The sequence below is a fragment of the Acipenser ruthenus genome, chromosome 18, assembly GCF_902713425.1.
Source record: "Acipenser ruthenus chromosome 18, fAciRut3.2 maternal haplotype, whole genome shotgun sequence".
In the NCBI taxonomy this organism is placed as follows: domain Eukaryota; kingdom Metazoa; phylum Chordata; class Actinopteri; order Acipenseriformes; family Acipenseridae; genus Acipenser; species Acipenser ruthenus.
Window position 1 is genome coordinate 14,722,670 of NC_081206.1, and position 18,482 is coordinate 14,741,151.

The 18,482-nt window shown below is 41.1% G+C and overlaps 1 protein-coding gene across 2 annotated transcripts in view; it reads right to left on the reverse strand.

Moving 5' to 3' along the window:
• Positions 1-18,482, reverse strand: part of LOC117419668 (uncharacterized) — a 116,685-nt gene that overhangs the window by 93,661 nt on the left and 4,542 nt on the right. For both annotated transcript variants that reach the window (XM_058991248.1, XM_058991247.1), the window contains exons 2-3: positions 17,826-17,895; positions 4,388-4,504 (exon numbers count right to left, since the gene is read on the reverse strand). In XM_058991248.1, coding sequence (XP_058847231.1) covers positions 4,388-4,504; positions 17,826-17,895 — 187 coding nt within the window. The remainder of the gene's footprint in view (positions 1-4,387; positions 4,505-17,825; positions 17,896-18,482) is intronic.

Below are 18,482 nucleotides of genomic sequence, written 5' to 3' on the forward strand. Positions count from 1 at the left end.
TGTCCACTCTGCTGTATGGATTGTTTTTCTGCAGTCCCTTCATGTCCACTCTGCTGTACGGATTGTTTTTCTGCAGTCCCTTCATGTCCACTCTGCTGTATGGATTGTTTTTCTGCAGTCCCTTCATGTCCACTCTGCTGTACGGATTGTTTTTCTGCAGTCCCTTCATGTCCACTCTGCTGTACGGATTGTTTTTCTGCAGTCCCTTCATGTCCACTCTGCTGTACGGATTGTTTTTCTGCAGTCCCTTCATGTCCACTCTGCTGTATGGATTGTTTTTCTGCAGTCCCTTCATGTCCACTCTGCTGTACGGATTGTTTTTCTGCAGTCCCTTCATGTCCACTCTGCTGTACGGATTGTTTTTCTGCAGTCCCTTCATGTCCACTCTGCTGTACGGATTGTTTTTCTGCAGTCCCTTCATGTCCACTCTGCTGTACGGATTGTTTTTCTGCAGTCCCTTCATGTCCACTCTGCTGTACGGATTGTTTTTCTGCAGTCCCTTCATGTCCACTCTGCTGTACGGATTGTTTTTCTGCAGTCAGAGATTCACTTCCCTCTTGTGTGCTGTGCATTGGAAGCTCATTAGGTAACTCTACCATCAGCGCGGGTTGGAGAGATTGTGTTCTGCATGTCGCAATACTAACTGAGGCTGCGGGAATCCCAACTGATTTGATCTCGATCTGCTCATGTAAATGAGTCTGAATTCAAATCGCTTTTAAGTCAGGCCAAGTCGCATAACTGTCTTTAGCATTTGTGGTGTTGTGTGCATTGATCAACACAATCATTGTTTATACCTTTTCTACAGCCAACTAACTTACTCTAGACCTTTTATATTCAGGGATACCAAAATGAACAAAGAGGTCTCTGTGGTATAAAAGTGCTAAGAAACGCCCTAACCCCTTGACGTTTTGCATTCAGTCATCTGTCCATGCATACCTTGGGTGACCACATGGTTGTAGGTTCACCAGGACAAGTTTGGGACTGTACACACATTGTGATAGTCCTGTGTCTCTTATAGAAATGATTAAAACTGGTCACCCAAAGCATACTATTCCTACAGTATATCACACATAGTAGTGTTGGGACTAACATGGCTTTTTCATGTTCAAATATTCTGCCAATAGTTAAAAGAATGTTCAAATATTCTTTAATTTTGAATTTGCTGGAAAACTAAAAGTATAATTATTATATGTAACCGCATCAAATGTATATTTTATTTCAGATGTCATTTATGGATTGGTTTCTTTTTGTCTTATTGATACATTCATTTATAAATTCTAAAATGACCCAGTACAAACACAGTCTTTTATGCCACTGAATACATTCCAAGCAGTGTTTGTTCAAATACTTCAATATTTATCCAAGCACTACTGCATACATACATATTGTAACATGTTTAATTTAGAAACACTGTTGGCCGGTGTGACAGGGTGGCTGGGCGGTGATGTCACGACAGAAGCAGGAAAGTAAACAAACTGACACCAAATACTACAGTTGCAAAAGAAATACGCTGGTGGCCGCCATTTTATTTAAATACAAAAATAAATAAAAGGTTTTAACAAAAAGACTTGCTCACAGAGCGAAATAAAAAGGTTAAACAGAACAAATCTCTTACACAAAATACTACGAAAACAACACAAAACAATACAGGTCAGACTGGGCAGTAGCCTTCACTGTTCCTCTATTATGATTATTTTAAAGTTTAGTTTCGTTTTCGCTCGCTCTCTCCGCTCTCATTCCTCCTCTTGAACACTGAACACCCACACCATGAGTGCAGCGAGCTGCAGGCTTTTATGCAGGTGACCATCTCCTGATTAGCAACAAATTAAATCACTTAATTAATTCGGGAGATGGCCACCTTCTGCACGAGCTTTTCTAATTATTCCTGGCAGAGGACGAGTACCCACTCTCGCCTCTGCCAGAACACATTTTAAATAAAACAATAACAAAACCTGCGGCGCCTCGCCGTCACAGAAATAAATACATTACTAAATAAATACAAAACCACACGGCGCCTCGCCGTCATAAATAATAAATACATAAACAAACACGCACGACTTTCGCCGTCATACATTTAAATACAATAAAACAAATAAACAATACAAAATAACACAGGGGCGGAGGAGGAGACCCCGTTCTAAAAATAAACAAACCCTGTACAGGGCTGCTCGCTCTGTTACAGCCATTTACAATAGTCTTCCATTTTTTTAAACTTTGTGTATCCTGCCTCTCTCAGAAATATGACCTTGTGGACCAGTTTGTTTGCAGTTAATTTGTTTGATATTATTTCTCAGGAACCCCCTGTTGCGAGGTGGTATTTTCAACACTATTAACGTAGGGCACTAACAGTTTAAAACACAGCTGCTGTGCTATGTATAACCACATCAACACATTTCCTATGCAGTCCGCCCGAGTGTGAGGTCCACATTAAGTAATAAAGTAGTCATCTAAGAGAAAGAAGGCTGGTTAGTTGACAATGGACCAGGTTGCGATAATCTCTCTACTTAAATCCTTCAGCCTGTATACTGCTCCCACTTGTCAGGTTTATTTAAGATCCCCAGGCTCCATATCAAGAAGGGATGCTATGGCAACATTAAACTCAACCGGCTGTTTGTCTGTGTTAACCTTCCAGATAAACAACTTTGGGTTTGAACTTACAAAATACATTGTCCTGTCTAATTTACAATAAGAATGTATACAAAACCCACTGCCTTCCACACTGCAGCCCAGCACTCTAACCACTGAGCTACTCAAACCACTGCATTCTACACTGCAGCCCAGCACTCTAACCACTGAGCTACTCAAACCACTGCCTTCCACGCTGCAGCCCAGCATTCTAACCACTGAGCTACTCAAACCACTGCATTTCACACTGCAGCCCAGCACTCTAACCACTGAGCTACTCAAACTACTGCATTTCACACTGCAGTCCAGCACTCTAACTACTGAGCTACTCAAACCACTGCATTCCACACTGCAGCCCAGCACTCTAAAAACTGCCTTCCACACTGCAGCCCAGCACTTTAACCACTGAGCTACTCAAACCACTGCATTCCACGCTGCAGCCCAGCACTCTAACCACTGAGCTACTCAAACCACTGCATTTCACACTGCAGTCCAGCACTCTAACTACTGAGCTACTCAAACCACTGCATTCCACACTGCAGCCCAGCACTCTAAAAACTGCCTTCCACACTGCAGCCCAGCACTTTAACCACTGAGCTACTCAAACCACTGCATTCCACGCTGCAGCCCAGCACTCTAACCACTGAGCTACTCAAACCACTGCATTTCACACTGCAGCCCAGCACTCTAACCACTGAGCTACTCAAACCACTGCATTTCACACTGCAGCCCAGCACTCTAACCACTGAGCTACTCAAACCACTGCATTCCACACTGCAGCCCAGCACTCTAACCCTGAGCCACCCGACCGAACACTTTCTAGCGCAGGACTAAAAACTCCATGAGTTGCAAGGTTAATTCCGCTCTGTTCATGTATCAGGAGGGGTGTTGGCTGTACAAGCTCAGGCTTGCCTGTGTGGGACTGGGTGTTGCAGGCAGACCTCAGCACAAGAAAGACACTGTCCCTTGAGTAACACCTGCCATCTCGGCCTCAACCAACTGCCGTTTGACAGTAAACAAGCCGGTGACCCACAGCCCCATAAACTCCTCTCCATCACACAGCAACCAGTGATCGCTTCAGTTATAGAAATCAGTCTTGTATTTCAACCACACTGCAACCAGTGCTCGCTTCAGTCATAGAAATCAGTCTTGTATTTCAATCAAAAATCAGCTCAAAAGTTCCAACCTTGTCTTGGCTCACTGATGTTGAATGAGTTGTGCTACAGACGGGAGGGGAAGGGGAGGGGGGAACACTGCAATAAAACAAAAGGCAGCTTTATCTGCTCCACAATGAGCCAGTTCTTTACCCAACACTGGGGAAACTCATACTCACTGCCTGCCAGTCTGCAACCCCCCTGGCACTGTCCTATAGTAACTCCATCCTAGCTGGCTGCCCTATCCCTCAAGGGACACATTGAACCTGCACTTCAGCAACACAAACCTGCTAATTACAGTACATGCCATCGCTCATTCACACAATGCAAGCATCACCTCAAATGCTAAGAAAGCCATTTGCTATTTCCACTTCCCGCTAAGCAGGGGTGCCCAGTAAACCCGGTGAGTGAGTCCCAACAAGATAATCTACAGCTATGACCAAAAGTTTTACAGCACCTAGAATTTCAGGATTTTATTTAACATCATGTAATCAAGACACTACAAAATAATATCGCAAAACAACATTTAAAATAGTTTCCTTGAAATTCCCAGGAGATGCAGTTCCATAGCCCAGCCAGTCAATGGAGTAAAAAGAGTCGGCACTCACCTCTTCCTGGGATGAGTAATTCAGGTCATTGGGATCAACCGACCAGTAGCAGTAATCAAACCCGAAGCCCATCAGCTTCTCCCTGGAGTCTCCTGGACCATCGAGCTTCCCATCCAGCTGGGACAGAACAAAACAGCAAGGACACCAGGGTCACATATCACATGCAGAACAAAACAGCAAGGACACCAGGGTCACACATCACACGCAGAACAAAACAGCATGGACACCAGGGTCACACATCACACGCAGAACAAAACAGCAAGGACACCAGGGTCACACATCACACGCAGAACAAAACAGCATGGACACCAGGGTCACACATCACACGCAGAACAAAACAGCAAGGACACCAGGGTCACATATCACACGCAGAACAACACAGCATGGACACCAGGGTCACACATCACACGCAGAACAAAACAGCAAGGACACCAGGGTCACATATCACACGCAGAACAACACAGCAAGGACACCAGGGTCACACATCAGACGCAGAACAAAACAGCATGGACACCAGGGTCACATATCACACGCAGAACAAAACAGCATGGACACCAGGGTCACACATCACACGCAGAACAAAACAGCAAGGACACCAGGGTCACACATCACACGCAGAACAAAACAGCAAGGACACCAGGGTCACACATCACACGCAGAACAAAACAGCATGGACACCAGGGTCACATATCACACGCAGAACAACTAGGAAGCATTTGTAGCCCCTTTTTTTACCCCAATCATTTATGTTGCTCATTAAAGGTCAAAAGGACAGAGTCTTTAAGATAGGGCTACTGATTTTCCACGATCGCGGAATCATGGACGGAATCGCGGAATTAGGCATTGGGAATGGAATTGGCATTCTGGGAATGGAATTCTGCTTTGCAACTGTACCTTTAAAAAAAAAAAACTGCACAAACAGTCTTTTACCACTGTTATTCTCCTATAAAAAATAATTGATTTCTTTGAAATCTACACTACCCAGAAGCCAGGCGATGACACGTGTATAAAACGTTTCTGTATGTTATTTGGATCATTGGTGGTTTTGTGGGCGTTACGCTGATGGACTGACTGTCTCTGTTGCGGCACCGACTGTGTGCAACTAGCTGTTTCGTGAGAGTTGTGTTCTGTGCAATAATTTTGGAGTTGTATATACAGAAAAGTCAAAAGTACCTGAAAAAACGATTGTCAACTCCTCGATTAAAAAAACTTAATTGAATTTATGTATTCATTTATTTAGTTATTATTGCAAATCCATTACCCATTCACCCGCTCAACACAGGGAACGGTGGTTGAGGTGAAACCTTACTTTAGTTTTATAACTTGTTATTAACTCCTTAATAATACTGCGTACTCAAGAGTGATTTTTGGTTTTATTTTTACTTGTGTTGCTATAACATGGCTCTCTCAAAATTGTAGATTCAACAACGAGTGGACCAATAAATACTTATTTATTTTACCACCTGTACTGAACGCAAAGCCAATGTGTTTATTGTGCAATGAATGTGTGTCAGTACTTAAGCAATACAATATGAAAAGGCATTTTGAAACCAAACAAGGAGCTTTTGGAAATACGTATCCAGAGGGCACAGTAGTTAGAAGCTCAAAAGTAGAAGCGCTGATCTCTTCTTAAGTTATACTATTAATATGTCACATACATTTTAAAATGTTTGTAATGATACTCTGTTAAATTCTCACACTGTTCTATTATTAAAGTATTATTCATATGGTAAAATGTGTAAGTTTTGTTCAATATATGAACATTAAGTTATGTACTATTTATTATTGCTTAAAAATGTGCAGAGTAAAATACTCTGCCCTGCCTACTCCTAACTTTTTTTCCAATCAGGCCCCCTTAAATTTTAAAAAACAAGCGGAAGAGCCCTGCTCTAACTAAGGCAACTCTATCTGTCCAGGGTATACGAGGAACACATGCAAGCAGCTTAACAGCAAATACAGCATAAACCAGGCTGCGTTGTTGCAGATGAAACTACAGATGGAAGAGATAAAAGTGTCCTGAACATTGTATTCAATTTAATATTTTTGTAATAATGCCACTCGTTTTTGACTAGTCTGTATATTGTTATGCCAGCAATAAGCTGTTTTTTCAAAACACCTTTAATTCTTGACTGACCTACAGTACATTATTACTAGTAGACTGCTTTAAGAAAGATTTTCCTGAAAACTACAGTATCTCAGGGACTTATAAAAAAAATATCAATAGTTTTTTACTGTAAAAATGTTATTTATGTTCAAATTACATTGTTAATTCTTAATATAAATTGGTTAAAATGGAATTGGTCATTTTGAAAAATGGAATTTGCCATTCCCAAGAATGGAAAATCAGGAGCCCTAAGACAGGAACGTTGCCCAGAAGTGAAATTTAAAAAAAATAATAAATACTTTCAAAGTTGTTTCACTACCGTAGGGTATATTACTACTATGTGTATTGAATCCTATGTACACGCACACTTGGTAATTTCAGGTTCTTTTTTCTACTGTGCACCCATTTTTATAACAATAACATCTTTTAATATTCATCCCCTCTCATTCTGCTAAACAGCACGCTGAGGGCTGAAGAGGGCCTGCACTGGATTCAATACGCATGCAGAAAAGAAGCATGTGGCAGAACAGACAAGCTCCTTCCTGCAAATGGGAGAGTGGTCCCTATGATAACTCCAGCACAGGTGAAACACCTTCCAGAGGAGAGAATGTCATTGTTAGCAGCACATTTTCCTTCTAGACCCCCGTCCACCTGAAACTGAACAGTATTACTCAGTTGTTTGGTTCTAGTTTTGTAAAATTAGCAGGAGTTTTCTCAGGAGTTAATTAAAGGCTGGAGTAAACACTTTGAAAATATTCCCCTCATAGCAAGATTATTATTATTTGTTTAATATAAATCAAATCAAAGCCACAGATAGCCATTCATTTAGATTCATATTTTCAAAGCGTTTCCTCCATTCTTTAATGAACTTCTGGTTGTTTTAAAGGAGAAGAATCATGTTAATGTTACAAAATGAATCCACAAAACACAGTGAGAGTGCTGAAGAGGGCTTGAAATATACAGCATAGTTGTTTGGCTACAGTTTTGTAACACTAACAGGTGTCTCTCCTTTCAAAAAATACAGGAGTTAATAAAAGACTGAAATATGGTCCCACATGTGGTACAATTCAATGTGTAGGCCTATATGGAACAGAATATGAAAACATACTGAACATGAAACAGACAACCTGGCACTCTTCAGTTACTACTGTATGAACACAAAGGCCAGCATGTTCACAGTACTGCCAAGCTCACCAGACCTGTCCTCTCTAAAACCACACACACAGAAGAAAGAGGCACCTTTAATATTACTGCCTTGTTTACTAATGCTGGCTGTGTGGAAACATTCCCTTGGTAACCCGGCGCTCCTAGCTGTTCATTCCATATATAATCACAGAATAGAGAACAGTCCCATCTTATATACTGTACAAATACTTTAATGAGCACATTTAAAATACAGTGAGTGGAACCCCAAATAATATCCAAACTGGCCAGCGCAATGGTCTTCCATCCACATGTTTAAGAGTCTGTCTCAGTTATCGCCACACAACAGGAAGAATGCTTATTACTACTCAGCTTTTTCTGTGGTGTTTATTAGTAAAAGCTCCTGGATAACTGTTGCAGTTTCATAAACTCTTAATCATCACAATACTTTTTATTTATGTAACATCCTGGGCCCTTGGCATAACATCTTTTGAAAAGTTTGGACTTGTTTTACTGTTGATCATTTTGTTTTCTGGACTTTTAGTTCACTTTTCCCTCAGCTAATACGTTCTGCCACAAGTCTATAGTTAACTTCTACAGGACCCCCTCTCAAGCCTTATTCTAAGCGTTCAATTGGAAACTTGTGTATGTGGGGTCAGGGGGGGGGGGCCTATTACACTATTACATGTGTAACTGTGTCACACTGCCTGCTTATCCCGTTACCATGGAGATGTGTATTAACACTATTTAGCATAATGTATTGAAACATATCAGATTGTGAGGATATAGGGTGCTGTCTGTTTGTCTGTGTATCTGTCCATCTCTATATGATATTTTCATGTTTCCATGTCTCTAGAGAACTGCTTATAACTGCCCAAGTTCAGACGCTTCTCTTCATAAGTTACCCACCCCAGAGCAGCCACAGTGCCTTTGCAGTAGTAAGGGCCAGCCCCCTCTATGAAATGATCAGGTGCCACAATCAGACCCATAGACATGACAGACGAGACTTATTACACAGTATTAACTCCTGGGTAACACTAAAATAACAGCTGCAAATCCATATGAATTCCATAGCAGTAACATCTGAATAGCACATGTTTTGTTGTTATTTTGTAATGTTTTTTTCTAGTCCTTTAGATTATATAAAAAACAGGTACAAATTCACAATGAATTCCAGTGGAACACCAGAGGAACAGCAGCTCAAGCACTGGAATGCAATGCAACCTGCAGCCACTATTTTAAAGTGGAAATGTTTAAAAAAAATAAATTTTAAAAATCATATAAACTGAAAATAGAATCTATCGACAATCTTGAACAATTCCACGAATAGCAAACTGTATTCATAAAAACAGACTTTGTAAAAACATTTTTAAACAGAGCTTTTAAGAATAGGGTACATCATAGCATGCATTATGTCATGAGAAAGCACTGCTTCTCTGGATGAGGGCTGGCTCCCTGGGATGGGAAGTGCAGCGAGAGCCCATCAAACACGCCTAATTGCTCTGGAATACCCCAGAGGGGTGCTACTCCACTGCTTTCCCAGGAGTCGGGCTCTGCATTGAGAGCTTAGCAGGAGCGTGTGGGGATTGTCAGCTCTAATCCCTGCAGCGCTGCTGCCCTGTGCAGCTCAAACCATCAGAAACCCTGCGCTAAGCTGCTTAATAAACACACCCTTCTACTGGAGACTGTGCCAGAGACTGCACATTTGGGTTTCTGAATTTGTGATTATGTGGAGTTGAGGCACAAGAAACAAGGAGAGTTTTAACCATGTATCTCCGTATATCAATCCCCGGGCTTGGAATTGTATAGCAAGAAACCACATTGTCATTGATTTCTATACCAATACTATACAATAGTATCCACTTCCACACACAGTCATTTCGATTTATATACAGTGATCCCCTTTATAAAGCGGTCCTTTCTACTGTGCAACAGGCTGTACAGCAGCATGGGCAGGGCTCTCACTTTCACCACACTGCCATTCCATTAGCACTAGTATTCTAGTTATAAGGCAGAATACAAATAGCACAGTCTTATAACCATGGCTCCTGACTACAGTGTTATAAAGGGGAGCGCTGCACCAATACTACAGTGTTATAAAGAGGAGCGCTGTACCAATACAACAGTGTTATAAAGGGGAGCTCTGCACCAATACTACAGTGTTATAAAGAGGAGCGCTGTACCAATACTACAGAGTTATAAAGGGGAGCTCTGCACCAATACTACAGTGTTATAAAGGGGAGCGCTGCACCAATACTACAGTGTTATAAAGGGGAGCTCTGCATCTATACTACAGTGTTATAAAGAGGAGCTCTGTACCAATACTACAGTGTTATAAAGGGAAGCTCTGCATCTATACTGCAGTGTTATAAAGGGGAGCTCTGCAACTATACTACAGTGTTATAAAGGGGAGCTCTGCACCAATACTACAGTGTTATAAAGAGGAGCTCTGCACTATACTACAGTGTTATAAAGGGGAGCGCTGCACCAATAGTACAGTGTTATAAAGGGGAGCTCTGTATCAATACTACAGATTAATACATATTCAAATTAAATTAGTAAATGATCATAGTAATTTTACAATGGTTAGGGCTGTACCTTTTGCACTGTAAACAAAGTGCTTTATTTCACAGCATTTCACTGTCTAAATATAGATATTTCAAGTTATTTCACTATGAAACATAATAGTTATTAAAGCAGAACAAAATATGATCTTTTTCTCTGGAGCTATTATACAACAAATGTCCTTAAATATTTAAATACTTACCTGAAAAACAGTCAGTGCTAAATTGTTAACTATCAAAACAAAATTAAAACATAAATAAATGTTAAAATAACAACAGACAGATGAAATGTCCCCTTCTTGTACTGGACAGAGCGATCAGCAGAAATATTTCCGATTTTTGATGCAGCGCTTGTCTTTCGTTGAAGCCATTTTAAAGAAATCGTGCAGCTCTATGCAGTGTGTGTTCAATCATTTACCAGAAGCAGGCTCCTCCATGCAGTGGAACAGGTAGTGCGTCAGACCAGGTAAACATTTGCTGTAATTATTTTTAAGTGATAAAATGTATATTAACACTGTTCTTTCAGAAGTGGGCATTTTCACACAGAGTGCACGACGATGGGATAATTTCACAGAAATCGTGAAATCTGCGAAGAAAAATGACTATTGTTTCAAATATGGGTCTGATTTTTGTCTGCAATGTTTATTGTTTTATATGTAATATTGACTTAGAAAAACCTCCTTCCGTTGCTTACTGACAAAACTTTTATAACCAACTTCACTTGCCATCAGGGCTCCACTCCCCTTTCACATTGTTTCCTATGGGGTTCTAGACTCAGGTGTGGTCCTATTAGCTGGCCAGTCATGCACTTTCATTCACGGTGTACTGTAGCTCTCAAATGTGCAGTTTTGAAAGAAACACGTGTTATTTCAAACATGGATTTAAAAAACATGATGCTGGGTGCGGCACCATATTCTGTTTTTTAAACTGGAGAACAATTAATGAAAGGCAGATTGGACAGCGTACAAGGGGTAGAGGGTGGAGTTTGTGACTGACTGGATACCTTTAAAACACGACTCTGTTCTATCTAACCAAGTCAAATCTGAGTGAAAGACTCCAGGGAGTGGCTACTTGAATGATTCAGACAGCAGCAGCAGTACTTCAATCTGTGGATCTGAAGCTGGGTAAAGAGGAGCCTGCTCAGACTGAGTGTGCTGTTAATGAAGAGCTGCTGTGTGGGGGGGTGATCTATCAGGGTGGTTTTAACTGATGTGTTCTTCTTGTTTAGATTCACTTTGTACTAGGGCTGCCACTCAATTACACATTTTGATTGTTTAATTTATGGGCATGAGTTGATTAAATCGGTAGATTAATCCGTGCACATTTTTAAGAAAGGTAACAATCTTATAGCGGCTGTCCTGCATAGTAATACTAAAAAATCAATAAAATTAAAAAAATAAATAAATAAAAATCAGCCCAATGGGAATTTGGTCTTTTTAAAAGCATTTTTATTTTTATTTTCGTAAATGTAACATATTTTCACAGAAAAAACGTTGTTTCAGGGCACTGTCAGTCTCATACATGAAAACACAAGACAGCTGAGCTGCGTTTCCATTGTCGGTTATTTAATCTACCGTTACAGCTACGTACCGGCTTCCTGTACTTCTGCTTTTATTCATTCTGAATCTAGAGGTACCCGAGAATACTGTGGCTGTTGACAAGCGATTGCTTAACATGCTGTCGTAGTCAGAAATCAGAGGAAGTAATTCCACATAATTACCTCTGTTTGAGGAACTGGTGCTTCATCGTGCCCTCTTGCTTGCCAAGTTAAACAACAGAATCAATCAAGCGTTTAGGAACAGGAGTGTGCAATTTTTGAAAAAAACTTGTCCACGGGACAAAATACTAGAAAAATGTGCTTGCCCCCTCCCTGCTGCACAAAACACACACAAAAAAGTAGAATATAACTTGTAGGATTAGTGAACACAATCAATCAATTAGTGATTGACAGGGGCAGATCTAGCTTTGTAGTTTGACTAGTTCACTAAATTCTTCAAGATACACAAAAGCTTCCCTGTGACCCCACCTCACCTCAACAAATATATAACATACTTTAAGGAAATGTTCCTTTCAGTGCAGTGTGGAACACATTCGCTAGTAAATTTAAGTAACATACTAGGAGTATACTATAACTATAATAAGCAATACTTGGGAGTTATTCAAATATAAAAATAGCTACTGCCTGTTTTTTCCAAAAACTGACTTTTGGAATATTCCGATACATTTTCCGAAAACTGTGTTTACATGATATTTGATATCGGAATTAGTTTTCCGAAAAATATCGGAATTCTTATAAAAGCACTGAATGATTTGGTCTGAATACTTTAAACCCACCCTAACTACTGAGTGACAGCACATTCCTACATTGACTTTTTTGACCAAAAAAAAGAAACAAGGACCAGGGGTCACAAATGGAGATTAGATAAAGGGGTATTCAGAACAGAAAATAGGAGGCACTTTTTTTTACACAGAGAATTGTGAGGGTCTGGAACAAACTCCCCAGTAATGCTGTTGAAGCTGACACCCTGGGGTCATTCAAGAAGCTGCTTGATGAGATCCTGGGATAAATAAGCTACTAACAACCAAACGAGCAAGATGGGCTGAATGGCCTCCTCTCTTTGTAAACTTTCTTATGTTCTTATTGCTATTAGAGATTTCGCTTGCAAGATTTAAAACGAGATCAGGAATGTACATAAATGCCTACACACAAAATCCCCAGAAGAATGTGCCCGTGACCATAAGGATTTCGCTGTGGAATACAGCAAAGGAAAGGTGGTACAACTTAAGTGTGCAAGTACTGTCGAGTTACTACTGTACATATTTTGACATAAAAAAAACATTCAAGCATTTTGGAAAGTAACCGAAAACACTAATTTCATACAATTTCAAAAACGAAAGCCCCGAAAAAAATGATTTACATAAAACTCGAAAACAGCTAAAAATAAGCACAGAAAAATATAATTAATAAAACCCGATAAACAGAAGCCCTAGTTATAAGGTGTCACAGTTGTGGCTCCCATTTGCCCCTCCATCAGCACTTGCATTCTTGGTGGAACACAAATACCACAGTCTCATAATTACGGATCCCGACTACAGCATTACAAAGTGCACTGTACAAAGGTGTTCTTCTTTACATCCACTAGGGGCAGAGTGTTGCAGGGGGGCAGGTTAATGGTTACACTCTGGTGTACCGGATTTACTTGACATGATTGTGACTGAAAGTTGCTCTTCAAGACCACTGTTTAGATCATTAAAATAGACACCATTAGTTACCTAGATAGAAACACCAGTTTATTAAACAGCATAGCTGGAGGTATCCATCTTTAACCTGTTCAGGAAAACCCCTGATTTCCCAGCATTGGAGTTCTTGTACATTTCTGTGTTCTCTGTGCATTTCGTATCCTTAAGTGACCTGCCTGGGAAAGACTTGGGATCCTGACCGGACTGGATACAAACACCCCAGAGCTGCACCATCTTCCCAAGGTATCTGCAAGGAGAGCTGTGCACCAGGCATGATCCAAGTCATGCATGTTTCATTACAGCTCTCTCTAAATGCAAAGCAGCTGCTGCATGCATCCAACATGTGTTTGAACCTCAGAAAAGATAGCCTCCATATACAAAAACTGTTAAAACAACCTATCTATTGACATGGTGCCTTTTGTTTCCTGTAAACTACAAATTAGAAAAAAATGGCAGTGGAAGTTCATTTACAAGTGCATTTAGTTGCCAAGTGCTTCAGTGGTTCAGTCCATTTCAATGTGGTGGCTGTAGAATGAGTTGTGTTGGTCTATTTGCACAGTGCAGTAGTGAGGGAGAAGGCTGTCTGAAGTCAAGCACACTCACTGTGTCCTCTAGTTATAGCTATTGTGTGACATGTGCTGGACTTTGGACTACAGCTGCAGTGGCAATGCACACTGTTTCACATTGAGACTTTGTTTCTTTTGTTTATCCAAATTGCAGTGTGCAGGAGAACATGTTTAGGAATCCCAATGAAACTGAACAGTAGATATATGTAATAAATGAATGAATGCTCCTCAATGACAGGACTCCCCTGCTGTGCACTGAACTCCCAGCACAGCCCAGCGGCTGGCTCCCTGAATGCACCATGGCTGAGAAATACCGCAGTCTTACTATCAAATCTTCTGGACTGGATCATTTGAGGCGCATTCAGCTTCTTTTTCAAGCCCAGATTTATTTTCTGGAATTTGCAGCTGCCACTAACAGCTGGACCTCAGCATGCCTTCCCCATTTCAGACACTCAGACAAACACACACTCACTCAGACTGAGACAAACACACTCACCCACAGACCGAGACAAACACACACTCACAGACTCTGACAAACACACACTCACAGACTCAGACAAACACACACTCACAGACTGAGACAAACACACACTCACAGACTGAGACAAACACTCACAGACTGAGACAAACACTCACAGACTGAGACAAACACTCACAGACTGAGACAAACACACACTCACAGACTCTGACAAACACACACTTACAGACTCTGACAAACACTCACTCACAGACTGAGACAAACACACACTCACTCACAGACTGAGACAAACACACACTCACAGACTCAGACGCATACACACACACACACACACACACACCAGACACAGAAACTAATAAAATAAACTAATAAAAGTCCAAATGGGAAGTTATCCCTTAACGTAACTGTGACAGAGATCGAATGATTCTTGGTGTGAGGGCGCTGTGTAAAGGGAACAGATTACCCTGGACTGGTTGGCCCGACAATTCATTCCCAGGGTTCGGCGGAAGTCGACCATCTAGAAAGGGGGCGTAGCTACAGTACACTAAACCATTGACCCGGAAGGTTAATGCCGTGGCATCCGAGGATTGGAGGAGCGGATGTGTTAGTTAACCAAGGGGTCATGGTTGACGGTATAAAAAAGGGACATAGTGATGTGATCTGTTCCTTGTAATGGTTATGCTATGACCGAAAGGACCAGAGTGAGAAACTAACCATAAGTGTTTTTGTTTGTTTTGTCTGTCTGTCTAAAGTCTACTGTTTGTCTTGTTTGTTAGACTAGACGGTTAACACGATCCAGAGCTGTCGCCCACAGCCAGCACAAAACCCAGACAACAGAGCACTAACTGTTCACAAATAAATTGTACTTTCACCACCCGCACTGCAGCACTCACATCGCTGTGTATTGCCAGTCCTCCTATTTGTTGTATGTCTTTTCATTGTTGGATTACTGCACTGCACCTGCACGTACCACTTACCACTGTGCCACAGTAACCTATAAAACATACAACACAAAAGCACGCAGATCTGAATGCATTACACAACACTACACGTGGAGTCTGTGTTATTAGGGGGTGTGTCACTTAAAGAGACAGAACAAAATGTACTGCTCTTAAAGGCAAGCATTAACAAGTGGTCATTACTATACACAGAACAGAAAGACCTGTCCCTAAAGGGAAGAATTACTAACAATTACTGAATAGAATATACAGAACAGAAAACACTGTTCTTAAAAAGGTACAAGTAAGTATAGTATTACTGAGACCAAAATGGTAATTACATCCCCCCCTTTCTTTAGAAAATGGTCCGCCCTCAGATCCATAATGTAGCTACAGCTAACACTGCAATCACAACCACAACTTTCCTGACAGGAATGCCATCTGTTAAGGCACCATAACATAACTTACAGGATATTAGCATGGTTTTAAAAAGTAAAAAAATTCAATTGTGCGTCTGTAAACCTTGTTCCTATTATTACAGTAATGTTGCTGTAGACTAATCAATAAATCAATGGCCTATACGCTGACTTTTATGGGGTACACCGTGCTGTTAACAGACAGGACAGAATGAAGACGCTAATTCAGGGACGCGGTAAGACTACAAGCAAGCAAACTTCCGGAGAGACCGGGCTGCCTGAAGCTGCTCACAATCAAACAAAATACTGGAAGTTATTTCAAGTGATCCAGAATGCTAAGAAACAAGGTCACAGGTACTGCTCTCACTCTTTATAAACATGATGCTCACTCTTGGGGGAAGAAATCTAGCGAGGGAGGCCTGATTTAAATCAGTCACAGCCCCTTAGTACTGGTGGTAATGAAGTGGGTTTCAAATCAGCACAGGTTTTATACAGGGTTGATAGAATACGCTATGTTGGCAGTCTCTGCTGTATCATAGACTGCAGAGAGTAAATATGTTTAAGTTATACAGATGAGTCAAGTTATACAGTTCAAGCTGATCCGAGCCAGTGAGCTCAGCTGGGATCTGTGAACAGCTGTGCTGGAGCACAGGAAGAAGGGGAATTGCTTTCTCTGCCTGCCCAAGAGCTGAAGCCAAGATCTGCACTGGAATCATGTGTGGCCTGTCATGAGGGAGCTACAAACAGGACTGTGCAGGATAAGACTTCAGGCTGGCCAAACACAATGAATACAGGACCATGAATTTGAGAATGCCATCCTTCCTTCCATATCAAGAAGGGTGCTAGCTAGTACAGTGCTAACCAGGGGATCACTTCCAGCTCTATACAGGGCTGGAAATAAGATTCCTATTGCATAGCAGTTTCACCCATTCCAAGTTTTACTACATGTTTGATTAGCCACAGTGTATAGGTAAGGGGCCAGCCAAAATTATCGACATTTTCTGAAAGCGTACAAAGTGTGCATGTGTATGTGTGTGTGTGTGTGTGGGGGGTCTTCTTGAAAGGGAGCACACTATGTACACTTGCTGTAATTGACGATAATTTTGGACAAACCCTAACAAGCTCAGATGTGTCTTATTAAACTCTTAGTAAAACCAGAAATAGATAAAATTAAATGGGAGTCTTTTTTTCCATCCCTGCTACACTATCTTATTACAAATTGCAATTAAAAGACAGGAAAAACAGCATAATCAGATGTTAGTGTTCAACGTATCTCTTGGTTTGTGGGGGTCTTGCATTGTTATACTGCATATTTCAACTCACTTTAAAGCAGTATTACAACATTACAACTGACCCGATCCTGCAGACTAGCATTAGTAAGGTCCTCCATACTCACCACAGGATCATCACCAGCTAGTAACTGCTTTTAGTTCATTGCAATTGGCCCCAAGTGAGCAGGTAAAGGCAGTTTTTTAGAAGTGTATTTTCTGTTGTTGGGTTTACACTGCTAAGACCTGCAGAGCACTATGGGGTGAATGAGGTATCCTGTTATTGGTACATTGAGAGACACAAGAACATGATGAGGGCTCTGAAAATGGGAAACTATCTGTTTCACTAGCATGTAGCACCTCACTTAAGCCTTGAAGTATAACTGTGTAAACAGGAGCATCACCGACTTTTTCAGAAAGCAGTAAAAGAGAAAGATAAATGGGAAAATCTCTCAAAAATCAATTTCCAGCGGTTTAATATGGCCTTGCTACAATGACAATTTAACATGCTGTTATATAGTAATGCAGAGATCTCCCCGCCCCCTCAAGTCATAACTCAGCTTTGAGGAGCTTATACTCGGGGACAGGTCCAAGGGCTTATACAGGAAACCAAAGGGTTAACTGTCGTCTCAGAAAATAGCGAGTACCCAAGTATAGACCGCGCGCCTATCTGTGTGATTATACGACACGTGCGACTGTAAATAACGAACCAATTCCTTACCTTGATGTTTGTGATTCTCACCACTTTCTCGTCCACCTGCACAGCGATCCTGCCCCCCTCCGCACTCTCCCTGAGGACAGGACACAAAACAGCTGTAAGCACTCCAGCAAGCACGTGCACATTTTATAATGCACTCACTATACCCACTAGATGGCACTATGGAGTTGCGAGCCTGCTCCAATAAACTGAACAATGATTTTACTAGATGCTGACATGCCACAAGGGGAAGAGCAACACAGACAACGGAGGTAAGCAGCAAGCCCTAAGTCAAAATGATTTAGATTCAGAAAACATTCATTTAGTTTAAGGAATGCAAAAATAATCTACTTTGAAATAAACATATATATATATTGTAATATAGCGGGTTGTGAGAGACGGCAGGGAGGGAGAATGCATGTGAGAATGCACCGTGTTGTATTGCTTTATTGTTTCATTTAGTTTGTTAATTTGCTTATTGTTTAGTTTAATTGTTTGATTATTAATTATCATCCGCACCTGGGCTATTAGGGAATTAGACTCAGGTGCGGGAGTTTAAAAGGAGAGCAAGCAGTCTGCTCGAGGCTGCTGAATGGAAGGAGGCAGAGAGGGGTGCTGTCTCTGAGTAGCCAGAGGAAGAGAGAGAAAAAGAAAAGTAAGTGTGTGGTACCAAACGGGTGT